The 27,542-nt window shown below is 40.3% G+C and overlaps 2 protein-coding genes across 5 annotated transcripts in view; both read right to left on the bottom strand.

Moving 5' to 3' along the window:
• Positions 1 to 15,354, bottom strand: part of LOC114574031 (rano class II histocompatibility antigen, A beta chain-like) — a 24,534-nt gene extending 9,180 nt beyond the window's left edge. The window contains exons 1-8 of one of the 4 annotated variants that reach the window (XM_028606317.1): positions 15,276 to 15,354; positions 14,531 to 14,803; positions 14,035 to 14,248; positions 13,731 to 13,798; positions 12,310 to 12,423; positions 9,703 to 9,896; positions 9,353 to 9,452; positions 9,107 to 9,302 (exon numbers count right to left, since the gene is read on the bottom strand). In XM_028606317.1, coding sequence (XP_028462118.1) covers positions 9,871 to 9,896; positions 12,310 to 12,423; positions 13,731 to 13,798; positions 14,035 to 14,248; positions 14,531 to 14,803; positions 15,276 to 15,330 — 750 coding nt within the window. In that variant the 5' untranslated portion in view covers positions 15,331 to 15,354 and the 3' untranslated portion in view covers positions 9,107 to 9,302; positions 9,353 to 9,452; positions 9,703 to 9,870. Of the gene's footprint in view, positions 1 to 9,106; positions 9,453 to 9,535; positions 9,653 to 9,702; positions 9,897 to 12,309; positions 12,424 to 13,730; positions 13,799 to 14,034; positions 14,249 to 14,530; positions 14,804 to 15,275 lie in introns of those variants that run through there. The other 3 variants (XM_028606315.1, XM_028606316.1, XM_028606318.1) reach the window with 3 other exon arrangements.
• A 4,663-nt stretch (positions 15,355 to 20,017) lies between these two features.
• Positions 20,018 to 26,792, bottom strand: LOC114574033 (H-2 class II histocompatibility antigen, A-K alpha chain). The gene is made up of 4 exons (XM_028606320.1): positions 26,738 to 26,792; positions 26,385 to 26,621; positions 20,631 to 20,915; positions 20,018 to 20,124 (listed from the first exon to the last, which is right to left on the bottom strand). Exons 1-4 carry the CDS (start codon positions 26,787 to 26,789, stop codon positions 20,018 to 20,020), a joined length of 681 nt encoding a protein of 226 aa, XP_028462121.1. The 5' UTR covers positions 26,790 to 26,792.
• Between the last annotated feature and the right edge of the window lie 750 nt (positions 26,793 to 27,542).

Genomic DNA, 27,542 nt, shown 5'->3' with positions numbered 1-27,542 from the left:
GGATCTGTTCTTGGCTGCTACCGGTGGAGCTGTCAGACAGCATTACAACACACACAGAGATGAGAAGGGTATGTATGGACTAGTCTAACTCTGGGGGTTACAGTGAATAAGATAAAGTCCCAATAAGAGATGAGAAGGGTATGTATGGACTAGTCTAACTCTGGGGGTTACGGTGAATAAGATAAAGTCCCAATAAGAGATGAGAAGGGTATGTATGGACTAGTCTAACTCTGGGGGTTACTGTGAATAAGATAAAGTCCCAATAAGAGATGAGAAGGGTATGTATGGACTAGTCTAACTCTGGGGTTACAGTGAATAAGATAAAGTCCCAATAAGAGATGAGAAGGGTATGTATGGACTAGTCTAACTCTGGGGGTTACAGTGAATAAGATAAAGTCCCAATAAGAGATGAGAAGGGTATGTATGGACTAGTCTAACTCTGGGGGTTCTGGTGAATAAGATAAAGTCCCAATAAGAGATGAGAAGGGTATGTATGGACTAGTCTAACTCTGGGGGTTACAGTGAATAAGATAAAGTCCCAATAAGAGATGAGAAGGGTATGTATGGACTAGTCTAACTCTGGGGGTTACGTGAATAAGATAAAGTACCAATAAGTTGGCGTGTTCCTTTAAGATTTGTATTTGTTTATTATTTATTTACTGTAAACAAAAGAACAAAAAGGAAAAAGAAGGGCACTAAACAACAGTCAGGAACTTCTTTATTATTGTTAAGGCCACATGGTCAAAATTAAAGATTTAATAATAATGTAATGACTATAAAAAATAACTTATTTTACCAGTAAAGTGCTGTTGAACAACAAAAACAACCACCAGATGGGGAAAAGGGTATTTTACAATTACTGTGAATGCACCACGAGGCTACGTGTTTTAAGTGAACGCACATCTGTGTTGTTTAATTCGACAACGGCAGCTGCAGGTGAACGCACCGTCTGTGTTGCTGCGCAGACTGTTAGGTCCCGCTGTTGGAATCCTCCACAGTGAAACACAGTCACACTTTACACTGTTTAGTGTTAGCTGTCAGCATTTTAACCCTGTTTAATCCAGCCGCTAGTATGTCAGTGACTATTAATCAATTCAACAATCATTTCATACACGTATAAAATAAGAAATATGTCATTTGGTGTAAAAAACAATGATACACACACAGAGAGACACAGAAACACACACACACACACGCACACACATACATATACACACACACAGACACGTACACACACACACACACACACACACACAGAGAGACACAGAAACACACACACGCACACATACATATACACACACACAGACACGTACACACACGCACACACACACACACATACACACACACAGAGACACAGAAACACACACACACACACACATACATATACACACACAGACACACACAGACACACACACACACACACACACACACACACACACACACACACAGACACACAGAGACACAGAAACACACACACACACACACACACACAGAGACACACAAACACACACACACACACATACATATACACACACAGACACGTACACACAGACACACACACACACACACACACACACATACACACACACACACACACACATAGAGAGACTGACAGACAGACAAACACACACACACACACACACACATACAGAGACTGACAAACACACACACACACACACACACACACACACACACAGAGTCTCTAACACTTTCTACATGCTGGATTTTAAATATTTAAATAATATTTAAGAAAGAAAAGTTCAGTTATTGTTATTACTACATATATGCAGGTTGATTTAATTATGTATACTCTATATTTTATCATTTTTTCTGGTTTTATTTTTGTAACCGTTAAATAATTTATTTTGAATGTGTCTTCAGTGTTACAGTAAAATACAGTTGATGTATTTTTTAAATATCTTGACCTACTTTTACTCTATTGGCTGCTGTTAACTTCCCGTCCAATTAGCTGTCGTTGTGAGGGCAGAGGGGCGGGCCCTCGGCCGTGAAGAAGAGACGGACCGTAATCAGAGAATGATGAAGAGAATCTGTTATTTTCTCCAGTAAAATCTCCCGTTACCGACCGCTGATTACACTCACTGAACCGGACAGAAGGTAAACATACAGATGTGTGTGTGTGTGTGTATGTATATATGTTAAAATCGTTTTACATCCACAACGTTTGCATAAGTTGTGATACCAACGGCTGTTAGCATTGTTAGCCTGTTAGCATCGGTAGCCCGCTAGCGTCGTTAGCCGTTAGTGTAGCATTGCCAGACACAGGGCGTTTCCCAATCTGTGTTCTCCTATTTATGGCGGTGGATAGTGCCACGGATAACCTACCGAAGGAGACTGTCGTGGGACTCTAACGTGTGGATTGACTACACCGCCGCCAGTGTACATCGTCATTGATAAGTGCGCTGCCCGTGCCCCCAAAAAAAAATGTATTTCAATTCATTCAATATGTTCCAGGCCCTCTAGCCATTATACAAGTTGCTCTAAAAGTAGCCTACTGACAGTATAAAAATAATATGATGAATTAAATTGTAGTATCTCATCAGCTTATGTGACCTGCGCGCTGTTGGAAGAATGCGTAACTCTAACATTGATTGAACATCGGCGCCATCTACTGGATCATTGGCACTAATTGCCTTACTGTTTATAAGCTTAATAGATCTATTTACATGTAACTTTATGTACGTATGTGGATATGTATGCATGTATACACTTTATTATATACAACTTATATATGTAGCCTACATAGTAGTAAAACGTTCATGTTTAACGTTACCTTGTTTATCTTTGTTTTTAGCCATAAAGTTATGTCTGTTTCTGTGTTGAAAGCAACACCTAGCCAGATTCAAATTCCCTTGTGTTTACTTGGCCAATAAAGCAGTTTCTGATAAAAATCCGAAATATACTGTAAGTTCTTTATTTAGTATCTTTGCAGAGACCCCCAATTAAAAAAAATTCGATGATTGAGTCAAAGGCACCACGGTGTCGCTGTGTGGGCTGGCTCTCTGTTCTTTATCTAGCTAGTTGGCCTAGCTAAGACCAGCCAAATCACTGACTTATTTATTATGTAATGGGTAAATGTCAATCAAGCACCTTCATATTTGTTTTAACGTTGAATACCCTTAATGGTTAATTTGTTTGTATTTTTTGAGTGAATTGACGTTCATTTTGGGTAACAAGTGGACACAACTATCACTAAGGCTGCAAGCTCCCCAGCTATATCAGCTGTTATTTTTATGATTTTGATCATATATCTTGTGACTATACCTTCGTCACGGTCCTAAGGCGTAAGACAGTTGATGCTTGTTGTTGATTTTGGTTAAATATGCCAAATTGCTATTTTATTTATGATTGTTGTTCAAACGGTATCTGTCTCTTGTTGCCATGGAGACATTACGAGTGTTCATTCAGCAGTTTAATACTTTTTTTATAAGCATGATGATATTATTAGCCACACATTATGAGTAACACATAAGAACCAGAAAGTAAGCAAAAGAACACAAAAAAAATATTTCATTGAATTTTGGTGAATAAATTTTAGAGAAAATTGAGTCTTCCATATAACTTGTTGTTTTAGGAAACCATGGTCTGTATTAAGTAGCAGGAAGTGACTGGGAAATATGAGGGCAATCAGAATGAGAAAAACTAATTAGGGCCCGAGCACCGACTGCGGCGAAGGCCCTTTTAAAACAGAAGGAATTATTATTTTTCCTTTGTCCGGCTAATTAATCGCCTTTTTGAGGGGCTTAACATACTCAAAAACTCACCTAAATTGGCAGTCGCATCAATTCTGGTGAAAATGTAATGTATTCTAAGGGTTTCAGGAATAGGGGCACAAAAATGGCTCGCTAAGCCCCCCTACAAAATAAAAATAAATTGAGCCCCTGCAGTGCGTTTGACGATAGTCACAAAACTTGGTACACATATGTAGCATGTCAACACGCATAACAAACATCATTGGAGCCATACCCTACCATTTAAGTGGTAATTGGAGCCCATACTACAGCAATAAGAATGAGAAAATGTCTTTTGTTGAGTTTTGGTGAATGTTTTAAACTTTTAATTCCATCCTGTTTCACTATAATGTGACATATGACAAAAATATGACCTTTAGTAACTAGCAATCCACCATTGGCAACTACTACAGCAATCAGAATGATAAAATGTCTTTTTATAGATTTTGGTGATTTCTTTCCTGAAAGAATCCCAGTAGTCTATGTCACCAGCCTGAGTAATGTAATTTGTAGACGGTCCCTAACTCAGCCCACAGCCAGAACGTAGATTGAAGTGCTGTTTTTGCTCAGAATCGGTAGCGACAAGAAATACAATTGTGATTTTTTTTTTTATATATATAGTGTCCTAAACTGTACACATACTACACTAGTAAAGTATTGGAATTTTATTGAAGACACTGAATGGGGGTAGGTCGAAAACGAATATCCTGCGAACATCAAACCTGCTGCTAACTTATACCCGCTACGGAGTTGTAGTGGCCAGCCGTTAGCCTCCACTGGGAAGCTAACGTTAGTTTATAAAGCTAACAGCTAATGTTGTAAATCCTCGTGAAACAGGATTTTCATCTGTGCATGCGCAGAACGAATCGTGTACCGACACATACCTCTCCAGAACGCAAGCTGAAGTTAGTGTAGAGTGCTAGCTTGTAGGCTAATAGAGAAGCCAGTTAGTAGTTGTTTTAAGTGACTGAGACATGTTGTCTCCACCGACAGAGAGGACCGGGACACGCTCTGACCCAGCGGGGGAGACCACCATAGCTGGCAACACTCACGTTTTTTCCCGGGTTTCTCCCGCTTTTTAGCCCTATTTCCGGACCCTCCCGGTTTGTTATTTCTCCCCGGAAACTCCCGTAATTTGCAGCATGGCCCAAACTCCTTCCTAAATAACCAGACCAATGTGTTTGTTTAATGTTGAAACAGTTGCCAGATCTTGTATGAAACGCATCCTATTCACACTATCCACCATACACAGTCACCTCAACCTGGCAACCCATAACCCCGTTGCGCAGTTGATCTCTGGCAAGCTTCGCGGAAAGTTCAGACCCGAAAGCGAGCCGATAGAGATGGCAGGTGAAGGTGGTGTTCCCGCAAAGAAATAGAAATATCGCTGTAAATTTCAACATGTTGAGCGCATCAATTTACATGCATCTTACCGACAACCTCCAGGCTGTTCGTAAGGTGTGTCGGGTTGATTTTAATGTAGCACACGGCGGGGAAAATGACATCACCCAGCACATTAAAACACAGAGACTATTTCATCCTTCATCATGAAAGAACAGACAGAAGCAGAAAACATGAAGCAAGCTGAACTCAAGATGGCAATGTTGGTAGCACAGACTTATATTAGGCCCCCCCCCCACAATGTATTAGCCGTCCATCACCTTAACCACTCTGCCACCTCGTCTGACCTTTTATTACATACCATGACTTTTTTTTTTTTTTTCACTTTTATGACGTACAATATTATTTTTTTTTTTAATAATTTGTTTTCAACATAGTATACTATGACCTTTGTGACATGTTATACTATGACTCTTTTCGACATATAGGCTAACAATATTTTTATCACTTTTTTGACATACTATATTATAGCGTTTTTTATCACTTTTTTTCGACATATACTGTGACTTTTATTGACGTACTATATTGTGACTTTTTATCACTTTTTTGATATATTATATTGTGACTTTTTTATCACTTTTTTCGACTTTTTTATGACTTACCGACATACTATATTAGGATCTTTTATCACTTTATTCAACATAACCCCCCCCCCATTTCGAATTTGAATGTTTATGCCGTGGACGGAAAATTAACGAGCAACGTCAGTGCGTTATAATCGATTATGGCGGGCCAGTGCATCGATGCAGCATCGTCCATGTCCACGATGCAATGCATCGATTATTGGATTAATTTCAACACCTCTATAATCCGTGTTGGGTTAGTTTCCTAAACATGTCAAGTATTATCATTTATTACTTGTTACTCTTTTTAGAAGTATGTTTACGTATTACTCAGTAATGACAGTAATTTGTTACACTACTTATTTTATTGTTTCTATTTGTTTCATAATCAAAATGTATTTAAAGTATTAGAAGTGAAAGTGCTTGATATATTTTACATTGTTAGATCATTAATAGGCTATATATAATAATACTATAGGGAAGCTAGTTTTAACCAGTTTATAAACCGTCAGCTGTTGACATCGAGTGGTCGGGTCACTTAGGTTCTGTTTCATACTGTTCATCTACAGTTTGGATCTTAAAAGTTGCTGCTAAATCAATGTAGTGGAGGAATAGTATCAAGGATCAGGATAGGTAAAAGGTAAACTACAAAAACATGAAAATTGTACTTAGTCCAGTACTTGAGTAAAAGTACTACGTTACTTTCCACTACTGGTGTTTCATGCAGTTGTTTAAAAGCTGTCTGTTTAAAAAGAAAAAAAAGTATTTAAAGGAAACATGGGTATTTTTCAACCTGGGGCCTCATTACAGAAACTTCCTAAATCTGAAATCCTATTTTATTTCAGTTTAGGATTACATTTAACTTTTTGCTTTTCGGTATTACAGAAACATGTATCCTAACCGCATTTAGGAATAATTTCATCTTCGGAGAAGTTTGCTTTTGTATTTACATTTTAGTAAGTAAAACGTTTTGAGCGAGTGGGGTGGTTAACGTAAGGCTGTTAATTAAAGGCTGATTAAAGATTTAGATTACAGTTCTAGTTTTTATTTCTTATGTTTAAGATAATATAGAAGGTCTGAGATTAGACACAGCCATGAGTTTAGGACTTGCTTTTGTAAAGTAACTAAAGCTGAAAGCTGTCAGATTAATGTAGAGAAGTAAAATTCAATATTTCCCTCTCAGATTTAGAACAAGTATACTTTTGTAATAGGAATGTAGTATTTTTCCTGTCTTTGAGACTTCTAAAGAGATAGGCCAAAAAGTTAGGAGGTTATTCTGTAAAGAAGCCCCTGGACCCTATTTCTCATGTTTCTGAAAAACAAGCGTTTCCACGTGCTGCGAGCATTGTTTTTGAAGGCTGAGCGGATAAGGATAAGGTAAGTGGAGTACCAATCTAAGGGCAGCTTCAGTTTGAGAAGCTCACTTTAGTTTCATGGGCCGAGCTGCAAGCGTCTTGTTTGTGGACCGAGAGGACAATCTGCAATCCACGTGTTTGCTGATAGAGAAAATAATCTCCGAGAGGATGAACTTCAAGGGACGCGTTTGTGTAGTGAAAGGACAAGCTTCAAGGGACCTGTTTCCATAGCGAGAGGACAAGCTTCAAGGGACCTGTTTCCATAGCGAGAGGACAAGCTTCAAGGGACCTGTTTCCATAGCGAGAGGACAAGCTTCAAGGGACCTGTTTCCATAGCGAGAGGACAAGCTTCAAGGGACCTGTTTCCATAGCGAGAGGACAAGCTTCAAGGGACCTGTTTCCATAGCGAGAGGACAAGCTTCAAGGGACCTGTTTCCATAGCAAGAGGCCAAGCTTCAAGGGACCTGTTTCCATAGCGAGAGGACAAGCTTCAAGGGACCTGTTTCCATAGCGAGAGGACAAGCTTCAAGGACCTGTTTCCATAGCGAGAGGACAAGCTTCAAGGGACCTGTTTCCATAGCGAGAGGACAAGCTTCAAGGGACCTGTTTCCATAGCGAGAGGACAAGCTTCAAGGGACCTGTTTCCATAGCGAGAGGACAAGCTTCAAGGGACCTGTTTCCATAGCGAGAGGACAAGCTTCAAGGGACCTGTTTCCATAGCGAGAGGATGGACTTCAAGCAATGCGTTTGCGTAGCGAGAGGACGAGCAGCGTATGTTTTGTTTCGGGACAAAGAGGACAAGCTGGGGGCATCATGTTTGCAAATGGAGCTGATCAGTTAAGTGGAAAAAACAATGTTAGGGCAGCTTTGATTTCATCAGCTAATGCTAGTTTCATTGTCCAAGCTGCTAAAGCTTTGTTAGGGGACGGTAAGTCAATAATTCAAGTTAAAGTTAAAACTCTGAATCATGTGCTGTTTTATATCATAAAGAGTCCAGTGGTTCCCAACCAGGAGTTCACCACCTCCCATGATGTGGCAATATACTTTTGAGGGGTAACTAGATTAAGTACTTAACAACAAATACATAGGTAGATAGATAGAATACACTGTGTATAGGTACAAAAATGAATACATAGATTAACAGGGAGATAAACCGTAGATGGGTACATAGATATAGAACATACTGTGTATAGGTAGAAAACAGTGATGGAAATCGTGGTTCGAGTTCCCTTTCAGTTTCACAAGTATAATCAATGTTTTCTTTATTTGGGTATATCGTTTGTAGCCCCTTTTACGATAGTTGTCTATCCATTTTGCAGTGTTTCTAAATTAAATAGATTTTCCTGAGTACACTTGAACACAACACAGAAGCTTGTCAGCATTGCTGTTTGTTATCAGACACAACCGACAACCTGGCGACAAGCACGTAAGATGAAGATCTGGCTTGTTTGTTTAAATGTATTTAAACTACTATTTTGTTTGAGATGTTTTGTGTTGTAATTGTACCTGAGTCCAGTACTTGAGTAAAAGGTAAAAAAAAAAAAAAAAAAAGTAAAATTACCCTCAGGTAAATGTGAGTGTCAACGACTTAATTTCCTGAATTCTGTTTTTTTTTTTTCATTTTTAGGCAACAATGTACGTTGAAAATGCCTTTTATTTATGTCATGGAAAACACACACAATTCAAAACTTCCTGAAAGAATTTACGCTGAGCTACATTTTGTTGACTTGATTAGTTGATTTAATTATATCTATAAATGATATCTATAAAAACAGATTTTCACCACAAAGAATAATGCAAAAGCTCTCACTTTAAATCGTGTGTTTACCAGAAATGTTCTGATATGTTTCTTGGAAATTAATCACTCAGCATGAAGAAGGATGACACAAACTAAAGAAACTAATTGACTCATTGACTAAGAGCGAGCAGCCGTAACAAATATGAATATAAACTGTCTTTGAATAAGTTGTTATGAGATATTAATCTTTACAGATGAAATGCTTCCAGTTTATTATCTGATCAATAAATCCACAGTGTGTCAGAGTTTTTTGATCAGTTTATTAAGGTTAGAAAATGTTTCACTCCAGTAAAAATATATAAATCTAACAACTACACAACCTGCAAGACCCCAAATCAATCAAATAAATATTGATTTCACACAGTAAAGAATCATATCACATGTAGATGAAGCAGAGTTCAGATGCAGCTGCGATACACCAGAGTCCAGACTAAACCTGGTCCAGGACCATCAGAGTAACACCACAGTCCTGGATCAGGTTCAGACCTGGTCCAGGACCATCAGAGTAACACCACAGTCCTGGATCAGGTTTAGACCTGGTCCAGGACCATCAGAGTAACACCACAGTCCTGGATCAGGTTGAGACCTGGTCCAGGACCATCAGAGTAACACCACAATCCTGGATCAGGTTCAGACCTGGTCCAGGACCATCAGAGTAACACTACAGTCCTGGATCAGGTTCAGACCTCGTCCAGGACCATCAGAGTAACACCACAGTCCTGGATCAGGTTCAGACCTGGTCCAGGACCATCAGAGTAACACCACAGTCCTGGATCAGGTTCAGACCTGGTCCAGGACCATCAGAGTAACACCACAGTCCTGGATCAGGTTGAGACCAGCTGAGTATCAGAGTCCAGATCATCAGAGAATCAGGAGTAGAGTCGGTCCAGCAGATGGTCCAGGACCGACAGTCTGCTGAGCTGAAACACACAAAGCAGGTTGAAGCAGCTGCTGCTTTTTATTCCATCTGACAAACAGCTACAGGACCAGAACCAGGTCCAGGATCAGCTACTGGGAACCAGAATCCTTCCTGGATTAAAGAGAAGAGACAACAACACATCCAGACATTATTCAGTAAAACTGATCTGGTCTGAAACAAATCCATTGCTCAGTATGACATTATTATAGAGAAATATCAAAGACAGGTTTCAGTAGTAGTAGTAAAAATAAATAGTGTTAAGACTCTGAACCTGGTCTGGAACTCCTGTGAGACTGAAACTATTGTGAAACTGGTCTAATGTTCTGTAAAGAGGTCTGAACTAGTCTACAGAGAACCCTGTTCTGACCTCGGGCCTTCCTCTTGTAGTAGATGGTCTAATGTTCTGTAAAGAGGTCTGAACTAGTCTACAGAGAACCCTGTTCTGACCTCGGGCCTTCCTCTTGTAGTAGATGGTCTAATGTTCTGTAAAGAGGTCTGAACTAGTCTACAGAGAACCCTGTTCTGACCTCAGGCCTTCCTCTTGTAGTAGATGGTCTAATGTTCTGTAAAGAGGTCTGAACTAGTCTACAGAGAACCCTGTTCTGACCTCGGGCCTTCCTCTTGTAGTAGATGGTCTAATGTTCTGTAAAGAGGTCTGAACTAGTCTACAGAGAACCCTGTTCTGACCTCGGGCCTTCCTCTTGTAGTAGATGGTCTAATGTTCTGTAAAGAGGTCTGAACTAGTCTACAGTGAGCCCTGTTCTGACCTCGGGCCTTCCTCTTGTAGTAGATGGTCTAATGTTCTGTAAAGAGGTCTGAACTAGTCTACAGAGAACCCTGTTCTGACCTCGGGCCTTCCTCTTGTAGTAGATGGTCTAATGTTCTGTAAAGAGGTCTGAACTAGTCTACAGAGAACCCTGTTCTGACATCGGGCCTTCCTCTTGTAGTAGATGGTCTAATGTTCTGTAAAGAGGTCTGAACTAGTCTACAGAGAACCCTGTTCTGACCTCGGCCTTCCTCTTGTAGTAGATCGTCTAATGTTCTGTAAAGAGGTCTGAACTAGTCTACAGAGAACCCTGTTCTGACCTCGGGCCTTCCTCTTGTAGTAGATGGTCTAATGTTCTGTAAAGAGGTCTGAACTAGTCTACAGAGAACCCTGTTCTGACCTCGGCCTTCCTCTTGTAGTAGATGGTCTAATGTTCTGTAAAGAGGTCTGAACTATTCTACAGAGAACCCTGTTCTGACCTCAGGCCTTCCTCTTGTAGTAGATGGTCTAATGTTCTGTAAAGAGGTCTGAACTAGTCTACAGAGAACCCTGTTCTGACCTCAGGCCTTCCTCTTGTAGTAGATGGTCTAATGTTCTGTAAAGAGGTCTGAACTAGTCTACAGAGAACCCTGTTCTGACCTCGGCCTTCCTCTTGTAGTAGATGGTCTAATGTTCTGTAAAGAGGTCTGAACTAGTCTACAGAGAACCCTGTTCTGACCTCAGGCCTTCCTCTTGTAGTAGATGGTCTAATGTTCTGTAAAGAGGTCTAAACTAGTCTACAGAGAACCCTGTTCTGACCTCAGGCCTTCCTCTTGTAGTAGATGGTCTAATGTTCTGTAAAGAGGTCTGAACTAGTCTACAGAGAACCCTGTTCTGACCTCAGGCCTTCCTCTTGTAGTAGATGGTCTAATGTTCTGTAAAGAGGTCTGAACTATTCTACAGGGAACCCTGTTCTGACCTCAGGCCTTCCTCTTGTAGTAGATGGTCTAATGTTCTGTAAAGAGGTCTGAACTAGTCTACAGAGAACCCTGTTCTGACCTCAGGCCTTCCTCTTGTAGTAGATGGTCTAATGTTCTGTAAAGAGGTCTGAACTAGTCTACAGAGAACCCTGTTCTGACCTCAGGCCTTCCTCTTGTAGTAGATGGTCTAATGTTCTGTAAAGAGGTCTGAACTAGTCTACAGAGAACCCTGTTCTGACCTCGGGCCTTCCTCTTGTAGTAGATGGTCTAATGTTCTGTAAAGAGGTCTGAACTAGTCTACAGAGAACCCTGTTCTGACCTCAGGCCTTCCTCTTGTAGTAGATGGTCTAATGTTCTGTAAAGAGGTCTAAACTAGTCTACAGAGAACCCTGTTCTGACCTCAGGCCTTCCTCTTGTAGTAGATGGTCTAATGTTCTGTAAAGAGGTCTGAACTAGTCTACAGAGAACCCTGTTCTGACCTCAGGCCTTCCTCTTGTAGTAGATGGTCTAATGTTCTGTAAAGAGGTCTGAACTATTCTACAGAGAACCCTGTTCTGACCTCAGGCCTTCCTCTTGTAGTAGATGGTCTAATGTTCTGTAAAGAGGTCTGAACTAGTCTACAGAGAACCCTGTTCTGACCTCAGGCTTTCCTCTTGTAGTAGATGGTCTAATGTTCTGTAAAGAGGTCTGAACTATTCTACAGAGAACCCTGTTCTGACCTCAGGCCTTCCTCTTGTAGTAGATGGTCTAATGTTCTGTAAAGAGGTCTGAACTAGTCTACAGAGAACCCTGTTCTGACCTCGGGCCTTCCTCTTGTGGTAAATTAATCCAGCGAGAGATAAGACCAGACCCAGGATCAGTCCTGAGGCTCCGATGGCAATCTTGTTCCTCTCAGACTCAGGCATGGACGGGTCTGAGGACAGACAGGGAGAGAGAGAGAGAGACAGGTGAGGAGAAAGACTGACAGGTAGAGACAGACAGGTGGAAAGGCAGAGAGACAGGCCGATTTCGAAATCGCCTACTACATTCTACAGACAACTGCAGTATGTAGTATGCAATACCTACTGCATACTGCGTTCATCAGTAGTATGCAGTTTGAAGGAGTTCAATTGTTTTATTCTGCAGTATGCTAGGCCAGGCTGGGCCTCTGAACAAGCCCTTAAAGCACTGGGCAAAAAAGAGAACTCGCACCACTATTGCAAATGAAAAATATAACTTATTGAGTTTTGCATTTTTTCTTTGTTTACTTTATAAGATGCTGAAAATGTAAGAAACTTAAACGTATTTACTTACATCTTTATTTATGTGAAATTAGCAAATAAAACAAACCCTAATTATGAACTGAAATATTAAATCTAATGTATATACGTTATAATTTATTTACAATACTGTCAAAGAGAGACAGATATCTCTCTCCCCTGTCTTTTGCTGCTCTCCCTCGCCTGCTCTGTGGCCGGTGTGTGTGTGTGTGTGTGTGTGTGTGTGTGTGTGTGTGTGTGTGTGTGTGTGTGTGTGTGTGTGTGTGTGTGTGTGTGTGTGTGTGTGTGTGTGTGTCTGACAGCCCGGTCAGTGAGCTTGTTACGTTATGACCGCAATCTCTTGTGGAACATAATAACTCCAAAAAACCACAGGTTCTAGTTAATCTTATAATGGATATGTGTGTTGTATTATTTAAACAAACGATAGGGGAAATAAACGCCTCTTGTCTGCGAGTCTCTTGAGAGAGCTCCAGCCAGCTCACAGCGGGGTCTGTGAAGGTGGACAGACCAGTCACATCAGACTGTGGAGCTTCTGAACTCCGACATCGTCGGACCAAATTTGCAGTTAGCCATCAATTTTCATAAAACGGCCCATATTAGAGCTCTACATAGTTGATTTCTTGCATTAAAGTCGCAGAAGCAAATTTAGTGATGACATAGCAGATGAACAATGTAAAAGGTTTCCAGTTGTTTGCCCTAACGGCAATCCACGGTTGTTGTGATTGTTGCGGCGCTTTGCATTGTGGGATACAGTAGGCGGGATAGACTGGTCCGAGGCATACTGGAGATTTTCTCTGAATCAGTATGACATCCGGGTATTTTTGGCATACTGCAGATTTTGCTTTTGTTTGTATACAGCATACTACATGCTACATTTGGGCAAAATCTGTACGCACTGCCAGTATAGTATAGTACAGACAGGTAGAGAGACAGACAGGTAGAGAGACAGACAGGTATTTACCCCAGTCAGTAATCAGAGGAGCTTTCAGGCTGGCGTGTTCCACCATACAGGAGATCTTCTCTCCAGACCTGCTGACACAAACCAGACATCAGAGATTCTGGTTCTTACTGACAATACTGGACCTGGACCTGGACCAGAACCAGAACCTGGACCAGAACCAGACCCAGAACCTGGACCTGGACCTGGACCTTGGACCTCATTCATAAAAAAATTTTTATAGTCCTCCATGTGTGAATTCTGTGTTAGAAAAAAGGCTCTTATACCTGGAACAAACTAGACCTTACTGGACCTGTAGGCGACTGACCTGGGCGTGTACTCCAGGTGAGAGTGGATCTGGTAGTACCAATCACCGTCTGCCAGCTCATCAGTGGAAGAGACATCAGAGGTGACTTCCTGTCCGTCTCTGGTCCACTTGACTCTGATCTGTTTGGGGTAGAAGTCGTAGACGCTGCAGACCAACATGGCCGGATGTTTACCACCAGAGGGCTCCGTAGAGCTCAGTCTGACATAGGGCTTGACTGAGCAACATATTATGATGATTATTACTATATTATCATTAAGCATACTTCACAAATACATGTGTTACTACTAGTGATACTAAAGTATTAACAGTATCAGTAATGCCAACTGCAGTATTATTTTCTGCTGTTGCAGTTGTGTATCAGACTCAACTCATGCTGAACCACAGCATTTCATTTCATCATGCTGACTGACAACTTAATATATCTCATGATATATTCTAATATGAATATATTATAAATTATGTGATGATTTTGGATGTTACAGAAACACAAACTCACCTGATTTAGAGAGGACATGGTCATAGGCAAGATGAATGTAGAATTTGCAGTACAACTCCTTTGCAGCTCTCAGCCCAATCATATATGAAGGGTTGTTGTTCCAGTCATCAGCCCGATTCAGACCAAACTCATTGTATCCGACAAACTTCCCCACACTGCTGCTGTACCTGACGAGCTCCACCTTGTTGTAATATAACGACTGGATGAACTCGATGTCCTTCAGATCAGACGAGTTAAACTCACAACGGTTCGTCACAAAATACATAAATCCATCTAAAGAAGAAAAAATCAGTTTGAACCTCAGTAATAAAACAATGTATTCAGCAGAGTATTGATCAGTGATCAGAGTATTGATCCTACCTGCTGTGTAGAGGCTGATGAAGTATAAACAGTATAAAGTGTGTAGTATTGATCAGTGATCAGAGTATTGATCCTACCTGCTGTGTAGAGGCTGATGAAGTATAAACAGTATAAAGTGTGTAGTATTGATCAGTGATCAGAGTATTGATCCTACCTGCTGTGTAGAGGCTGATGAAGTATAAACAGTATAAAGTGTGTAGTATTGATCAGTGATCAGAGTATTGATCCTACCTGCTGTGTAGAGGCTGATGAAGTATAAACAGTATAAAGTGTGTAGTATTGATCAGTGATCAGAGTATTGATCCTACCTGCTGTGTAGAGGCTGATGAAGTATTAACAGTATAAAGTGTGTAGTATTGATCAGTGATCAGAGTATTGATCCTACCTGCTGTGTAGAGGCTGATGAAGAGCAGGGAGACCCTGAGAAAGGATGAAGCCATGTTCCTCTGTTCTCTTAACAAACACTGACTCAGTCTCACTGAGAGCTGATCTAAAAACCAGAGGACATGATCATATGACCTGCAGCATCCAATCATATCCAACCATCACCTGTTACCTGGCAGACAACTAATGCCTACAGGCTTCTGCTGGACCATAAACACACTGAACACTGTCAGACTGCAAACTAAAGAAGTGCTGATCAAGTTTTTCATTATTAATCAGGCATGCAAACTCCTCACCTTCGCAAAATTCGCCGTTTTGAAACCAAAATCGGTTAGCTACGTGATTTGTGCAGATCAAATGAGAAAATATTTGAGGGGGTGGGGGGATCCGGCCAAAGTTTTCTAATTAACCAAAAATATTTTCATATCTCTAATGTGTTGTGTGCTTCCTACGCCACCCAGAATAAACACCAATGAAGAAACACCAACCCCGCTGTACATGCACACGCTCACACATAGACATTCTAGGAGAGAGTTCACGGCTCGATCCAAGACCTTATTATACATCCATTTCCTGAGACTCACTGACAACATTGTTTCTGGTAACGTAACTAACAACATTAGATTGTAACAATGCCGGTAAGCCACAAAGACTACATGTTAACCTCTGTTACCTTTTAAACTCAATAAACAGCCACATAGTTAACAAAGACCTAAGTTTTGCGAGATTATTATAAATGGTCATGTTTGTGACATAAACGGTATGGTTTTAAACAATAGAGAATGATGTATTGATGGATGGAGCATAGAAATCACTGCAGTATTAGCTGTAAATATGTGCACTAGAACGCTATGGGATTACTGTGGAAAAATTTGATGAATGGCTAGTTTAACAGATGATTTGATACCAGTATGACATCAAAGATATGACGAAGTAACAGAGCATAGTGACACCACTAACCAAACATATACAGGCAACATTTACACTCAGTCTTTGAGAGCCAAACTATGTAGCGCATCGCTACCGTGACGGCAGCCATGCATTGGCAAGCAATTGCCGCACAGACACCATTGTTTTTGCCCCACGCTCGCTTCCTCAACTTTGATAGTCTTCATTTTCATGTAACTCTTGAGTAAGCCTACCGTCTTGCGCGTTATTTTCCTGATGTAAGTGTACGGTGCGCTCGGGTTCAAACTGAAAAGGCTGAACGGCAGACGTGTTCATCTCGCCGTTACTGTACTGTCAATAGCCGGTACGTTGGGGTACAACCATTACACATCATTACCCCAGAATGCATTGAGACGTAAATAACCATGGCAGCCTACGAGGGAACAGACTTTCTGCATTTTTTAACAAAAAACAGAACATTTGGAGTGTTTTTGTACCACCTTTTTATAGCTGTATTCATATGCTAATAGGGTAATTAGCCACAAAAGGCTAATCAACACTATTGCTAGCTGTGCGTATTTTGTTGAATGAATGTTAGTACAAGTTGTGAGTTTAATTGTTTAACTGGAGTTTATGGAGAAGTAACTCAAAGAGGCTAATTTTTAGTGCATCCTTTCTACTGTTACCGGTGCAGGGAGGGATAAATAAGCACGCGTGTCTTAATTTCTCTAAATTAGTGGCTTGAGTTCTCTAAACTGTGGCTTAAGTTATGGGAAACTAATATAATTTGAGAGATTTTTACATGCAATTCATGCCATTATTATTAAGAATAGTGTTAATGTTACTAAGGTAGTACCATAAAACTTGAATTAGAAATGTATTTTTTGTATAAAGGTTACCTATTAACAGTGACGCCACGTAACGCGTTACTAGTAACGCGTTACTCTAATCTGAGCACTTTTTTCAGTAACGAGTAATCTAACGCGTTACTATTTCCAAACCAGTAATCAGATTAAAGTTACTTATCCAAGTCACTGTGTGTTACTATTTGTCAGTTTCCTTAGTAAAAATATATATATATTTGCTTTCTTTGCGATGCAGAGAGCAGGAGACCCCCCCACCACCCAAACAACTAAAGCTGGACTTCGGTGCAAAACCAGTAAGTGGGGGAGTTGAAGAAGTTGTTGGGTCAGTATGTTGTAGAGGAAATGCTGCCCTTAAACACGGCTGACTGGCTCTCTTTGGTGCCATAATAAACCAGATCCTACTACTGGCCACGCTGAGCTGCCTCACAGTAAACCGGTTGTCATGGTTATGTTGAGGCTGTGGGGGGGTTGTCGGCAGCTGCTGAATGTAACTAATAAAGTAACTTGTAATCTAACTTCGTTACTTTTAAAAATCAAGTATTCTGTCAAGTAACTAAACTACTTTTAAAATCAAGTAATCTGTAATGTAACTAAACTACTTTTAAAATCAAGTAATCTGTAAAGTAACTAAACTACTTTTAAAATCAAGTAATCTGTAAAGTAACTAAGTTACTTTTTCAAAGTAACTGTGGCAACAATGGCTATTAATATAAATGTACTTTTGATACCTGAAAGGGATTTATATACTTTTGATACTTAAGAGAAGAAATTTAAGAACGGTTGTACAACTGAATAGAGATTTAGATATTTCAATATGGGTTATGAAATATCACCTCATTTTATTTTCATTGTAGCCTAAGCAATAGATTCTATTACTGAATAGTAATTGAGAGAACTGATTTGGCCTTATCTACAGGTGGAGGAAGTGGAGATTTGGGAGGTCCGGTCCAGAGAGGGATATTGGATCACATTGATTCTTCAGATCCCAGAGTCTTCCAGGGGTTAGAGATTCCCAGTTCAGTGGGCTGGGTGGCGAGCTACAGGATCGAGACTCAGAACTTCTACAGATTGCCCTGGATTCCTTCTTCATGGTGGTAGGACAAACAGAAACCAAACTCATATGGGCCCCAACGTTGAACATCTCTGAACTCTTGTTATCAAAGAACAATTGAGTTCATAAAACTGAAAAGGGTTTCTTGTATGTGTATGTTTAGTTATTTTTCATACCGGTGTTTATCTGTATATGTGTATGCCATGTTTCTGTGTATATTAATACACTTCTCAAACTTTATCCTGGTTTCCTAGTCTCTTTATTGATGTTCAATTCTCTGGCTCTTAACAATCTAGTTTTCTTCTGGTTCTGGTCCAAATTCACACTGATATCAACTACATAACACTACTACGAGCTATTTCATAAATGTACATTCTTACTACATCGTAATAAGGGTTACAAATACTTTTTTTACTTGTGTTTCTGTTGTATCTGTTAGCCTTTGCAACTCATTTATAAATGGTTTGTAAAGCATAGAAAGTACTCACTTTAGATGGGCTCACACAGTATACTTAACTAACCAGTAGTAACTCATGAGTTAATCATGGATTACATTATTGGTAAGTATTTGTAACAGATGTATTAACAGCCCAGCTATTAGTTTAGGCTTTTTCTAAATCATAACATTTTATTTAAAACATGAACAAATGTAGGTGTAGATAGTCTGTTAATCATTAACTTCCTAGTTTTAACCAACCTTATACGTTCCTGAGTACCTAGTTAATAATGATAAAATAACTTCATTTACAAATGGTTAATGCATCATTTAAGAATTATTAAAAAATAAACTTATAAACATTTTACATGTGTTTACTTACTATGGACCAACCGTAGGAACTATGATTTATAAATGATAAACAAAGAAATTACTAATAGTTTATAGATAGTTTAGAAAGGGAAAATTATTTATTTTACCAATGTTTTTTTGCAATATTTAGAAAGTGTCAAACTTTTATTTATAAACATAATTTTCGAGAGCCTTATTTACTATGAACAAACCATTTATAAGTGTGTATACAAATGCTTTATTTATGAGAATTAATATAGGAGCAGAGCTTTACAAATGATGAACAAAGCATTTATCAATAGTTAGCAACTGGTTTATAATGGGAAAATGATTTCATTTACAAATGATTGTTTCTTTATCTATATTTATTAAATATAAATCATGTACTTACAAACATATTTTTCAAAATAGGCTTATTTACTACGAACAAAACATTTATAACTATGTGAACAAATGCTTTACGCATGATGAACTATGTATGAACAATTAATAAGTAATAATGAACAAACATAAAAAATAGTTGTGTAATAGTTGTAAAATGCTTAATTAATGATGAATTATGGCTAGTTATTATAAAGTGCTAACATTCCTTCTTCATTGGTGATGGCTTGACCCTCCCCCCTAAGCTTTACCAACACCCCCTTTTATAACTAATGACCCGTTTGATGTAGAGTATTGTGTGAGGTGTCATTGAACTCAGCAACAAGATCCTTTTTAATTGGGAGGGGGGGACCCCGAAGCTGAACGCCAGGCCAATACTAAACGTCAAATAAACTGGATGGGTCCCAGTGACCCGACGGACAACATAAGGGTTAAATCAGTTAAGTCATTTTATTTCATGCAATTTGTTTACAATACCATTTTCCACTAACAACACTTGATGTGAGTATATGTTTATAAAATGAACATTTATGGAGATACAAAACAGTATTGAACGCAGTTTATAAGTATGTTTAAAATGTATATTTTCTGTAGAGAACATCAGTGTGTAGAAGTTGTTAGTAATGAGTCAATCAGATGTGTTTTTATCTATATGAAACAGAAAGAAGAAAAAAAGTTGAAGCTTCACGAAGCAGCATCTCCTCACATCTGTACCATATCTATTCTAGTACTTTTTACACTGTTGACATCATCAGCCCCAACCAATCATTTCATTTTATGAGGAAGAAAGTTCCAACGGCCACACCGATCAGACCGAAAGTCAGACCCAGTCCACAGAAAACTGCAGGTCCAATACCGGGCTGAGTCTTCTCCACATCTGGAGACAGAAACACAGAAACATTAAGCTCCGTATCTGGAGACAGAAACATTAAGCTCCACATCTGGAGACAGAAACATTAAGCTCCACATCTGGAGACAGAAACATTAAGCTCCACATCTGGAGACAGAAACATTAAGCTCCACATCTGGAGACAGAAACACAGAAACATTAAGCTCCACATCTGGAGACAGAAACATTAAGCTCCACATCTGGAGAAAGAAACACAGAAACATTAAGATCCACATCTGGAGACAGAAAAATTAAGATCCACATCTGGAGACAGAAACACAGAAACATTAAGCTCCACATCTGGAGACAGAAACACAGAAACATTAAGCTCCAGATCTGGAGACAGAAACATTAAGCTCCACATCTGGAGACAGAAACATTAAGCTTCACATCTGGAGACAGAAACATTAAGCTTCACATCTGGACACAGATGAGCTGTAGTTTGGTTAATGAGCTGATTGTATTTAGTGTGAGTGTAAATAAAGTTTTCTGACCCCAGATTCTGGATAGTGGTTTTTCCAGGGCCACATGTTTGACTCTACAGCTGTAGATGTCTCCCAGCTGTGGGATGAACTCCAGTCTGGAGAACTGGTTGAAGGAACCATCTTTGTTGGGGTAGGGAACGTTGGTGCTGCTTCCTTCGGTGATGTTCTCTCCGTTCTTTGTCCAGGAGAAGATGACAGGAGCAGGATAGAAACCAGTCACATAACAGATGAGGGTGTTCTTCTCTCCGAGCTCCACGGATTCTTTGGTGTACACCATCAGACTGGAAGGAGCATCTGGACACAGACACAGACACAGCTCATGTTATTGTGTCGTATTAGGGCCCGAGCGCCGACAGCGGCGAAGGCCCTATTGAAACTGAAGGAGGTATTTTTCCTTCTTTTTCGTCCACGCAACTTATACTCAAAAACTCACCAAACTTTGCACACGCATCAGGCCTGGTGAAAAATTTTATATTTTAAGGGTTTCAGGAATAGGCGCACAAAAATGGCTCCCCCTACAAAATAAAAAAATTGAGCCCCTGCAGTATGTTTAACGTAAACTAACTAAACTTGGTACACATATGTAACATGTTAAGACGTACAAAAATGTCATTGGAGCCATGCCATAAACCCAACAGGAAGTCCGCCATTTTTAATTGAAAGTTCCAAATTAGTGCAATTTTGGCCAGAGACCAGAGATCTCTGTGTCTGGGTAAAACAATCTTCCGATGTAGTAAAACAAAGATTTTTGCATCATCGGAAGATTTTTGCCCAAAGGCAAAGCACTACAGCCAGTACTAGGAGCTACTTCCGCATAGCCCATAGGGTTGCGGTGTTGCTCGATGTATCTAGCCGGTAAAGGGACCTCATCAGCGGGGACGTTGAACCAATGAGTCAGTAGAAAGCTAACGGTAGCCGACCACCTGTTCCATCAATCCTGCTTGCAAGTGTCCGCTCATTAGACGACTAACTGGACTACATCCAACTTCAACGAAACTCCCAACGCAAGTTCAGAGACTGCTGTGTTTTTGTTGTAGTGGAAACATGGCTGTACCAGCCTGCTGCTCCGTCGCTGGGTAAGACTATTCGAGGTGTGTTGCGTTAACACGGACTGCCTGTTGCAGAAATGGGGTGACTTGTATCCAACGAACTGCTAACTGCTGGAGGAGTTTGTGACTGTTAAATGCCGACCGTTCTACATTCCACACAAATTTACTGCTGTTTATACTCGGTGTTTACACCAAGCGCTAATGCTAGTAGCTACCTATATGTTAGCTGAACTTTACGGAGCATATAATGTGTGTGGACTAAATGTAGCATGTTTCGTATGTTGTTTTTATATTCAATTCAATTTTCAATTCAATTTTATTTATAGTATCAAATCATAACAAAAGTTATCTCGAGACACTTTACAGATAGAGTAGGTCTAGACCACACTCTATAAATTCCAAAACCCCAACAATTACAGTAATTCCCTCAAGAGCAAGCATTAGCAGTGGCTATTGCGACAGTGGCAAAAAAAACCCTTTTAGGAAGAAACCTCGGCAGACCCAGACTCTTGGTAGGCGGTGTCTGACGGGCCGGTTGGGGGCGTGATGAACAGTGGTGATAACAGTCACATTAGAAGTCACAGTGACTTCGAAGGTTATCGTGGAAGTTCATGTCATAGCAGGGCACATCGTGTCATACTGAGTAGTGCAGTCTCCTATACCGGATCCTGACTACTCTGTGCATAGGAGCATCACAGCAGGGCGTAGCGGGATGTAGCGTGGCGCTGCAGAGCACGGGTGGAGGCAGGACGCAGCAGGACGCAGCAGGATGCAGCAGGACGCAGCAGGATGCAGCCGGGAAATGCAGAGAATCGCAGAGCATAGCTCATGATGAAGAAATATAAGGACTCGGGGAGTAAACTCCCCAGAGCTAGATTAGTAACAAGCATTTCTGGGACAGGATGCATACAAAAGTAACAAGTAGAGATGAGAGAGCAGCTCAGTGTGTCTTAGGGAGGAACAGCCTCCCCGGCAGTCTAGAGTTGTAATAGCATAACTTAAGAGAGGCAGGTTAAAGAGAGGTGCCTGGTCGGGCTAGAACTCTCCCCAACCGGATCGGGCTGTACTGGCCTGCCTCCCTCTACTCTCGCTAGATTATTAATTATACAGTATAGAAAAAACTGATGACTACGAGGAGAAGCAGTGGGCCGGGTTAGGTGGACGCTTCAACTCCTCGTCCCTAACTATAAGCTTTATCAAAGAGGAGGGTTTTCAGTTTACTCCTAAATGTGGTGACGGTGTCTGCCTCTCGAACCCCGACTGGGAGCTGGTTCCATAATACTGGAGCCTGATAGCTGAAGGCCCTGGCCCCCAGTCTACTTCCAGAGACTCTAGGAACCATAAGTAGCCCCAAGATTCTGGGAGAGCAGTGCTCTAGTGGGACAATAAGGTACTATGAGCTCTTCTAAGTATGATGGTGCTTGACCATTTGGAGCTTTGTAAGTCAGGAGGAGGATTTTAAATTCGATCCTATATTTAACTGGAAGCCAATGCAGAGAAGCTAATACAGGAGAAATATGATCTCTTCTCTTAGTTCTCGTCAGAACACGTGCTGCAGCATTCTGGATCAGTTGGAGAGTCTTAATGGACTTATTTGGGCAACCTGATAATAAGGAATTGCAGTAATCTAGTCTAGAAGTAACGAATGCATGGACTAGTTTTTCAGCATCGTTTTGAGACAGGATATTCCTAATTTTGGCAATGTTACGAAGATGGAAAAAGGCTGTTCTTGAGGTTTGTTTTAAGTGGGCGTTGAAGGATATATCCTGATCAAAAATAACTCCTAGATTTCTGACAGCAGTGCTGGAGGCCAGGGTAATATCATCCAGAGTAACTATATCTTTCAAAAACGAAGTTCGGTGGTGCGTTGGTCCTATCACAATAACTTCAGTTTTGTCTGAGTTTAACATCAGGAAATTGTGGGTCATCCAGGATTTTATATCCTCAATACACGCTTTGAAGTCTTGCTAACTGACCACTTTCATCTGGCTTAATTGACAGATATAATTGGGTATCGCTCATGAACAGTGATAGTTAATTGAGTGTTTCCTAATAATATTACCTAGAGGAAGCATATATAAGGAAAATAGAATTGGTCCAAGCACTGAGCCTTGAGGAACGCCATGGCTAACTTTAGCGTGCTTGGAGGGTTTATCATTAATATTAACAAACTGGGATCGATCAGAGAAATAGGACTTAAACCAGCTTAGAGCAATTCCTTTAATGCCAACTAAGTGTTCCAGTCTCTGTAACAGGATAGTATGGTCAATAGTGTCAAATGCAGCACTAAGATCTAGTAGAACAAGAATGGAGACAAATCCTTTGTCTGCAGCAGTTAGAAGGTCGTTAGTAATTTTCACCAGTGCCGTCTCTGTGCTATGATGCTTTCTAAATCCTGATTGAAAGTCATCAAATAGACTGTTGCTATGTAGAAAATCACATAACTGATTAGCAACCACCTTCTCAAGGATCTTGGAGAAAAGGGAGGTTAGATATAGGTCTATAGTTTGCTAAGACCTCAGGATCGAGGGTGGGTTTTTTCAGAAGAGGTTTTATCACAGCTACTTTAAATGACTGCGGTACATAACCTGTTAATAAGGACATATTGATCATATCTAGTAATGAAGTGTTAACCACGGGTAACGCTTCTTTGAGTAATCTCGTTGGGATGGGGTCTAAGAGACAGGTAGACGGCTTAGCTGAGGATATCTTTACCATTAATTGTTGGAGGTCTATAGGATAAAAGCAGTCCAAGTATATGTCGAGACTAGTCGTTATTTCTAGCAGTCCTGCATTTAAAGATGAACTGTTAGAAGTTAAGGGCAAAAGATGATGAATTTTATCTCTAATTGTTATAATTTTATCATTAAAGAAGCTCATGAAGTCATCACTACTCAGAGCTAGAGGAATAGATGGCTCAGTAGAGCTGTGGCTATCTGTCAGCCTGGCTACAGTGCTGAAAAGAAACCTTGGGTTGTTCTTGTTTTCTTCTATTAGTGATGAGTAATAGTCTGATCTGGCCTTTCTTAGGGCCTTCCTATAGGTTTTCAGACTTTCTTGCCAATCCAAACGGGATTCCTCCACTTTGGTGGAGCGCCACTTACTTTCGATGTTTCGTGAGATATAAGGTCGTTTTAATATATTTATAACACTTGAGCCACAGTGAAACATTTTGAGTATATGGTTGAAATGACAATAAAACATACTTGTTGAGTTCATCGTCTCACTGTCTGTCTGTAAAGGGTAGGCGTGGCTTGGGAGTAGACACTAAATCAGTGAAGTAAGTGCATTCTGGGATTTGCTGTCTTTCATCCACATGAGCCCAAAACACATTATCTGGCTTTTCTTGCCCTAGAAGCCACCAATTTCTATTTTTTTTTCACATTTCTCCTACATAAGTGACCCAATTTAAAGATATATTCATCTTTCCAACGGTGAAATATCTCTTTAACGAACTTGTCTTAGAGATTTCATCCGATCAACTTCAAATTTGGTCTGTACCATCTTAAGACGTTAAAGATGAAAATTTGTTAAAAGAAAAACTTTTCATCATAGGGCGTGGCCTTGGCGGGGCAGCCAATTGGTGCGTTTCGCCAGTGAAACAGGAAGTGGGTGTAACTTCAGTGTACATTTGTTGTCATGATTTGGCATGATTCGGTGTAACGAAAGAACATCTGCCAGGGTCATTAACATACTTATCAGCATTCACCAGGTGCTTTGCAATGACTATTTATGGTTACAAATGGGCGTGTACAGGGCGGGATAAGAGGCTGATCCACGTACGCACACCTGTAGGTAATCTGTGATTTATAAAGGGAACATTGCTTACAAGTGTTCTTACACACAGTTTTATAAATCTGACTTTTTTGGCGTACGCCATTTTGGGCTTTTGGGTGTACGTACACTTATAGTAAGGATCCTACGCACAGTTTCATAAATGAGACCCCAGGTTCGGTTGAAAAACATGAATCACAGCCCAGTGGAGCGGTTTCAGACTCACATACTGACTAGAATCTGAGTATGACGATGTCAGGCTAGTGTGAGGCTGGTGTGATTTCATCTGAGGCTGGTGACTCAGCAGCAGAGGTGACTCTTGGTCTTCCTTTCCTGGTCTTCCTCATGTGAGCCAGTTTCATTGTAGCACTTGATGGTTTTTGCGACTCCACTTGGGGACACATTAAAAGTTTTCAAAATTTTCCGGACTGGCTGACCTTCATTTGTTAAAGTAATGATGGCCACTCGTTTCTCTTTACTTAGCTGATTGGTTCTTGCCATAATATGAATTCTAACAGTTGTCCAATAGGGCTGTCGGCTGTGTATCAACCTGACTTCTGCACAACACAACTGATGGTCCCAACCCCATTAATATAGGAAATAATTCCACTAATGAACCCTGACAAAGCACACCTGTGAAGGTAAAACCATTCCAGGTGACTACCTCATGAAGCTCATTGAGAGAACACCAAGGGTTTGCAGAGTTATCAATAAAAGCAAAGGGTGGCTACTTTGAAGAATCTAAAATATAAGACATGTTTTCAGTTATTTCACACTTTTTTGTTAAGTACATAATTCCATATGTGTTCATTCATAGTTTTGATGCCTTCAGTGAGAATCTACAATGTAAATAGTCATAAAAATAAAGAAACACATTGAATGAGAAGGGTGTGTCCAAACTTATGGCCTGTACTGTATATATATACACATGTGTCTTTACCCTGCTGCAGTGGGAGGTCCTTGAAAGCTTCACGTGTAAATTCCAGGGCACCTTTGCAGCCATGTCGATTAATCACAGATTCTTCATAAAGTCCTTCTGGGACTCTCACAGGATCTACAAAACTGGGCAGAACCTTGACTCCTTTCTTGTTCTTAAAGTCTGCGTACCAAGCCTCTTCACCATCCATTCCATACATCACCTCTCCATCAGTCTCTGAACAGCCCTCAATACGAAGCACTGAAGCGACAAAAAAACAGACAGAAGGTTCAGCTGCTGAAACAGACTGTTTAAACCATCAGAGCTTAAATCAGACTGAAACATGAGTTTAACAGTGAGACAGTTTAAAATCTTACCGTCAGCTGAGACACAGAGGAGACCGGAGAGGACCATCATCATCTTCATCATCTTCATCTCTCTGTACACCTGAACCTGTCTGTCTCTCTGTACACCTGAACCTGTCTGTCTCTCTGTACACCTGAACCTGTCTGTCTCTCTGTACACCTGAACCTGTCTGTCTCTCTGTACACCTGAACCTGTCTGTCTCTCTGTACACCTGAACCTGTCTGAGACTCTCTGACTGTCAGAAACACCAGCAGCAGCTGATCTCTTACACTCTTGGCAGCCAATCAGAGAGCAGAGATGAGATGATGTCATCAGTGTACAGGTAGAGACAGGCTGCTGCTACATGAACTGTAATAAACAGACATGATGACACATCAGAGAGCAATGCTGTTTATAAAGTCCTTTAATGGTTACATTTTTAAAAAAAATTCTAGTTTTGGTTTTCAAAATAAAATCTTTTAATTCAGATGTTGATGTTGAGCTAAAAAACCTCCTATAGTTTGACTAGATGACATTTTATATTGATTATAAAAGGTGCTGTTGAGTAGTAGGAAGTCCTTTAATAATAACCAGATGTTCTTTAGTTAGTTGTACATGGAGAACATAATGCTGTATAATAGTTTAACCAGACTGAGAACTGAAAGACAGAAAGAAACAAAGATCTCTCTGATCAACAGCTGGATAAGAAGAGAAGAAATCAGCTGTTATTGGTCAAAGAAACTGGAAGATTAATATCACAATGTGTTCAGATTTAAACAGGAACAGCTTCCTGTTTCTATAGAGATACAACCCAGACCTGATAACACTCTGGTATCA

Source organism: Perca flavescens, chromosome 19, assembly GCF_004354835.1.
Source record: "Perca flavescens isolate YP-PL-M2 chromosome 19, PFLA_1.0, whole genome shotgun sequence".
Taxonomy (NCBI): domain Eukaryota; kingdom Metazoa; phylum Chordata; class Actinopteri; order Perciformes; family Percidae; genus Perca; species Perca flavescens.
The sequence above is the reverse complement of the archived record's forward strand: the minus strand, read 5'-3'. Positions and strand labels throughout refer to the sequence as shown.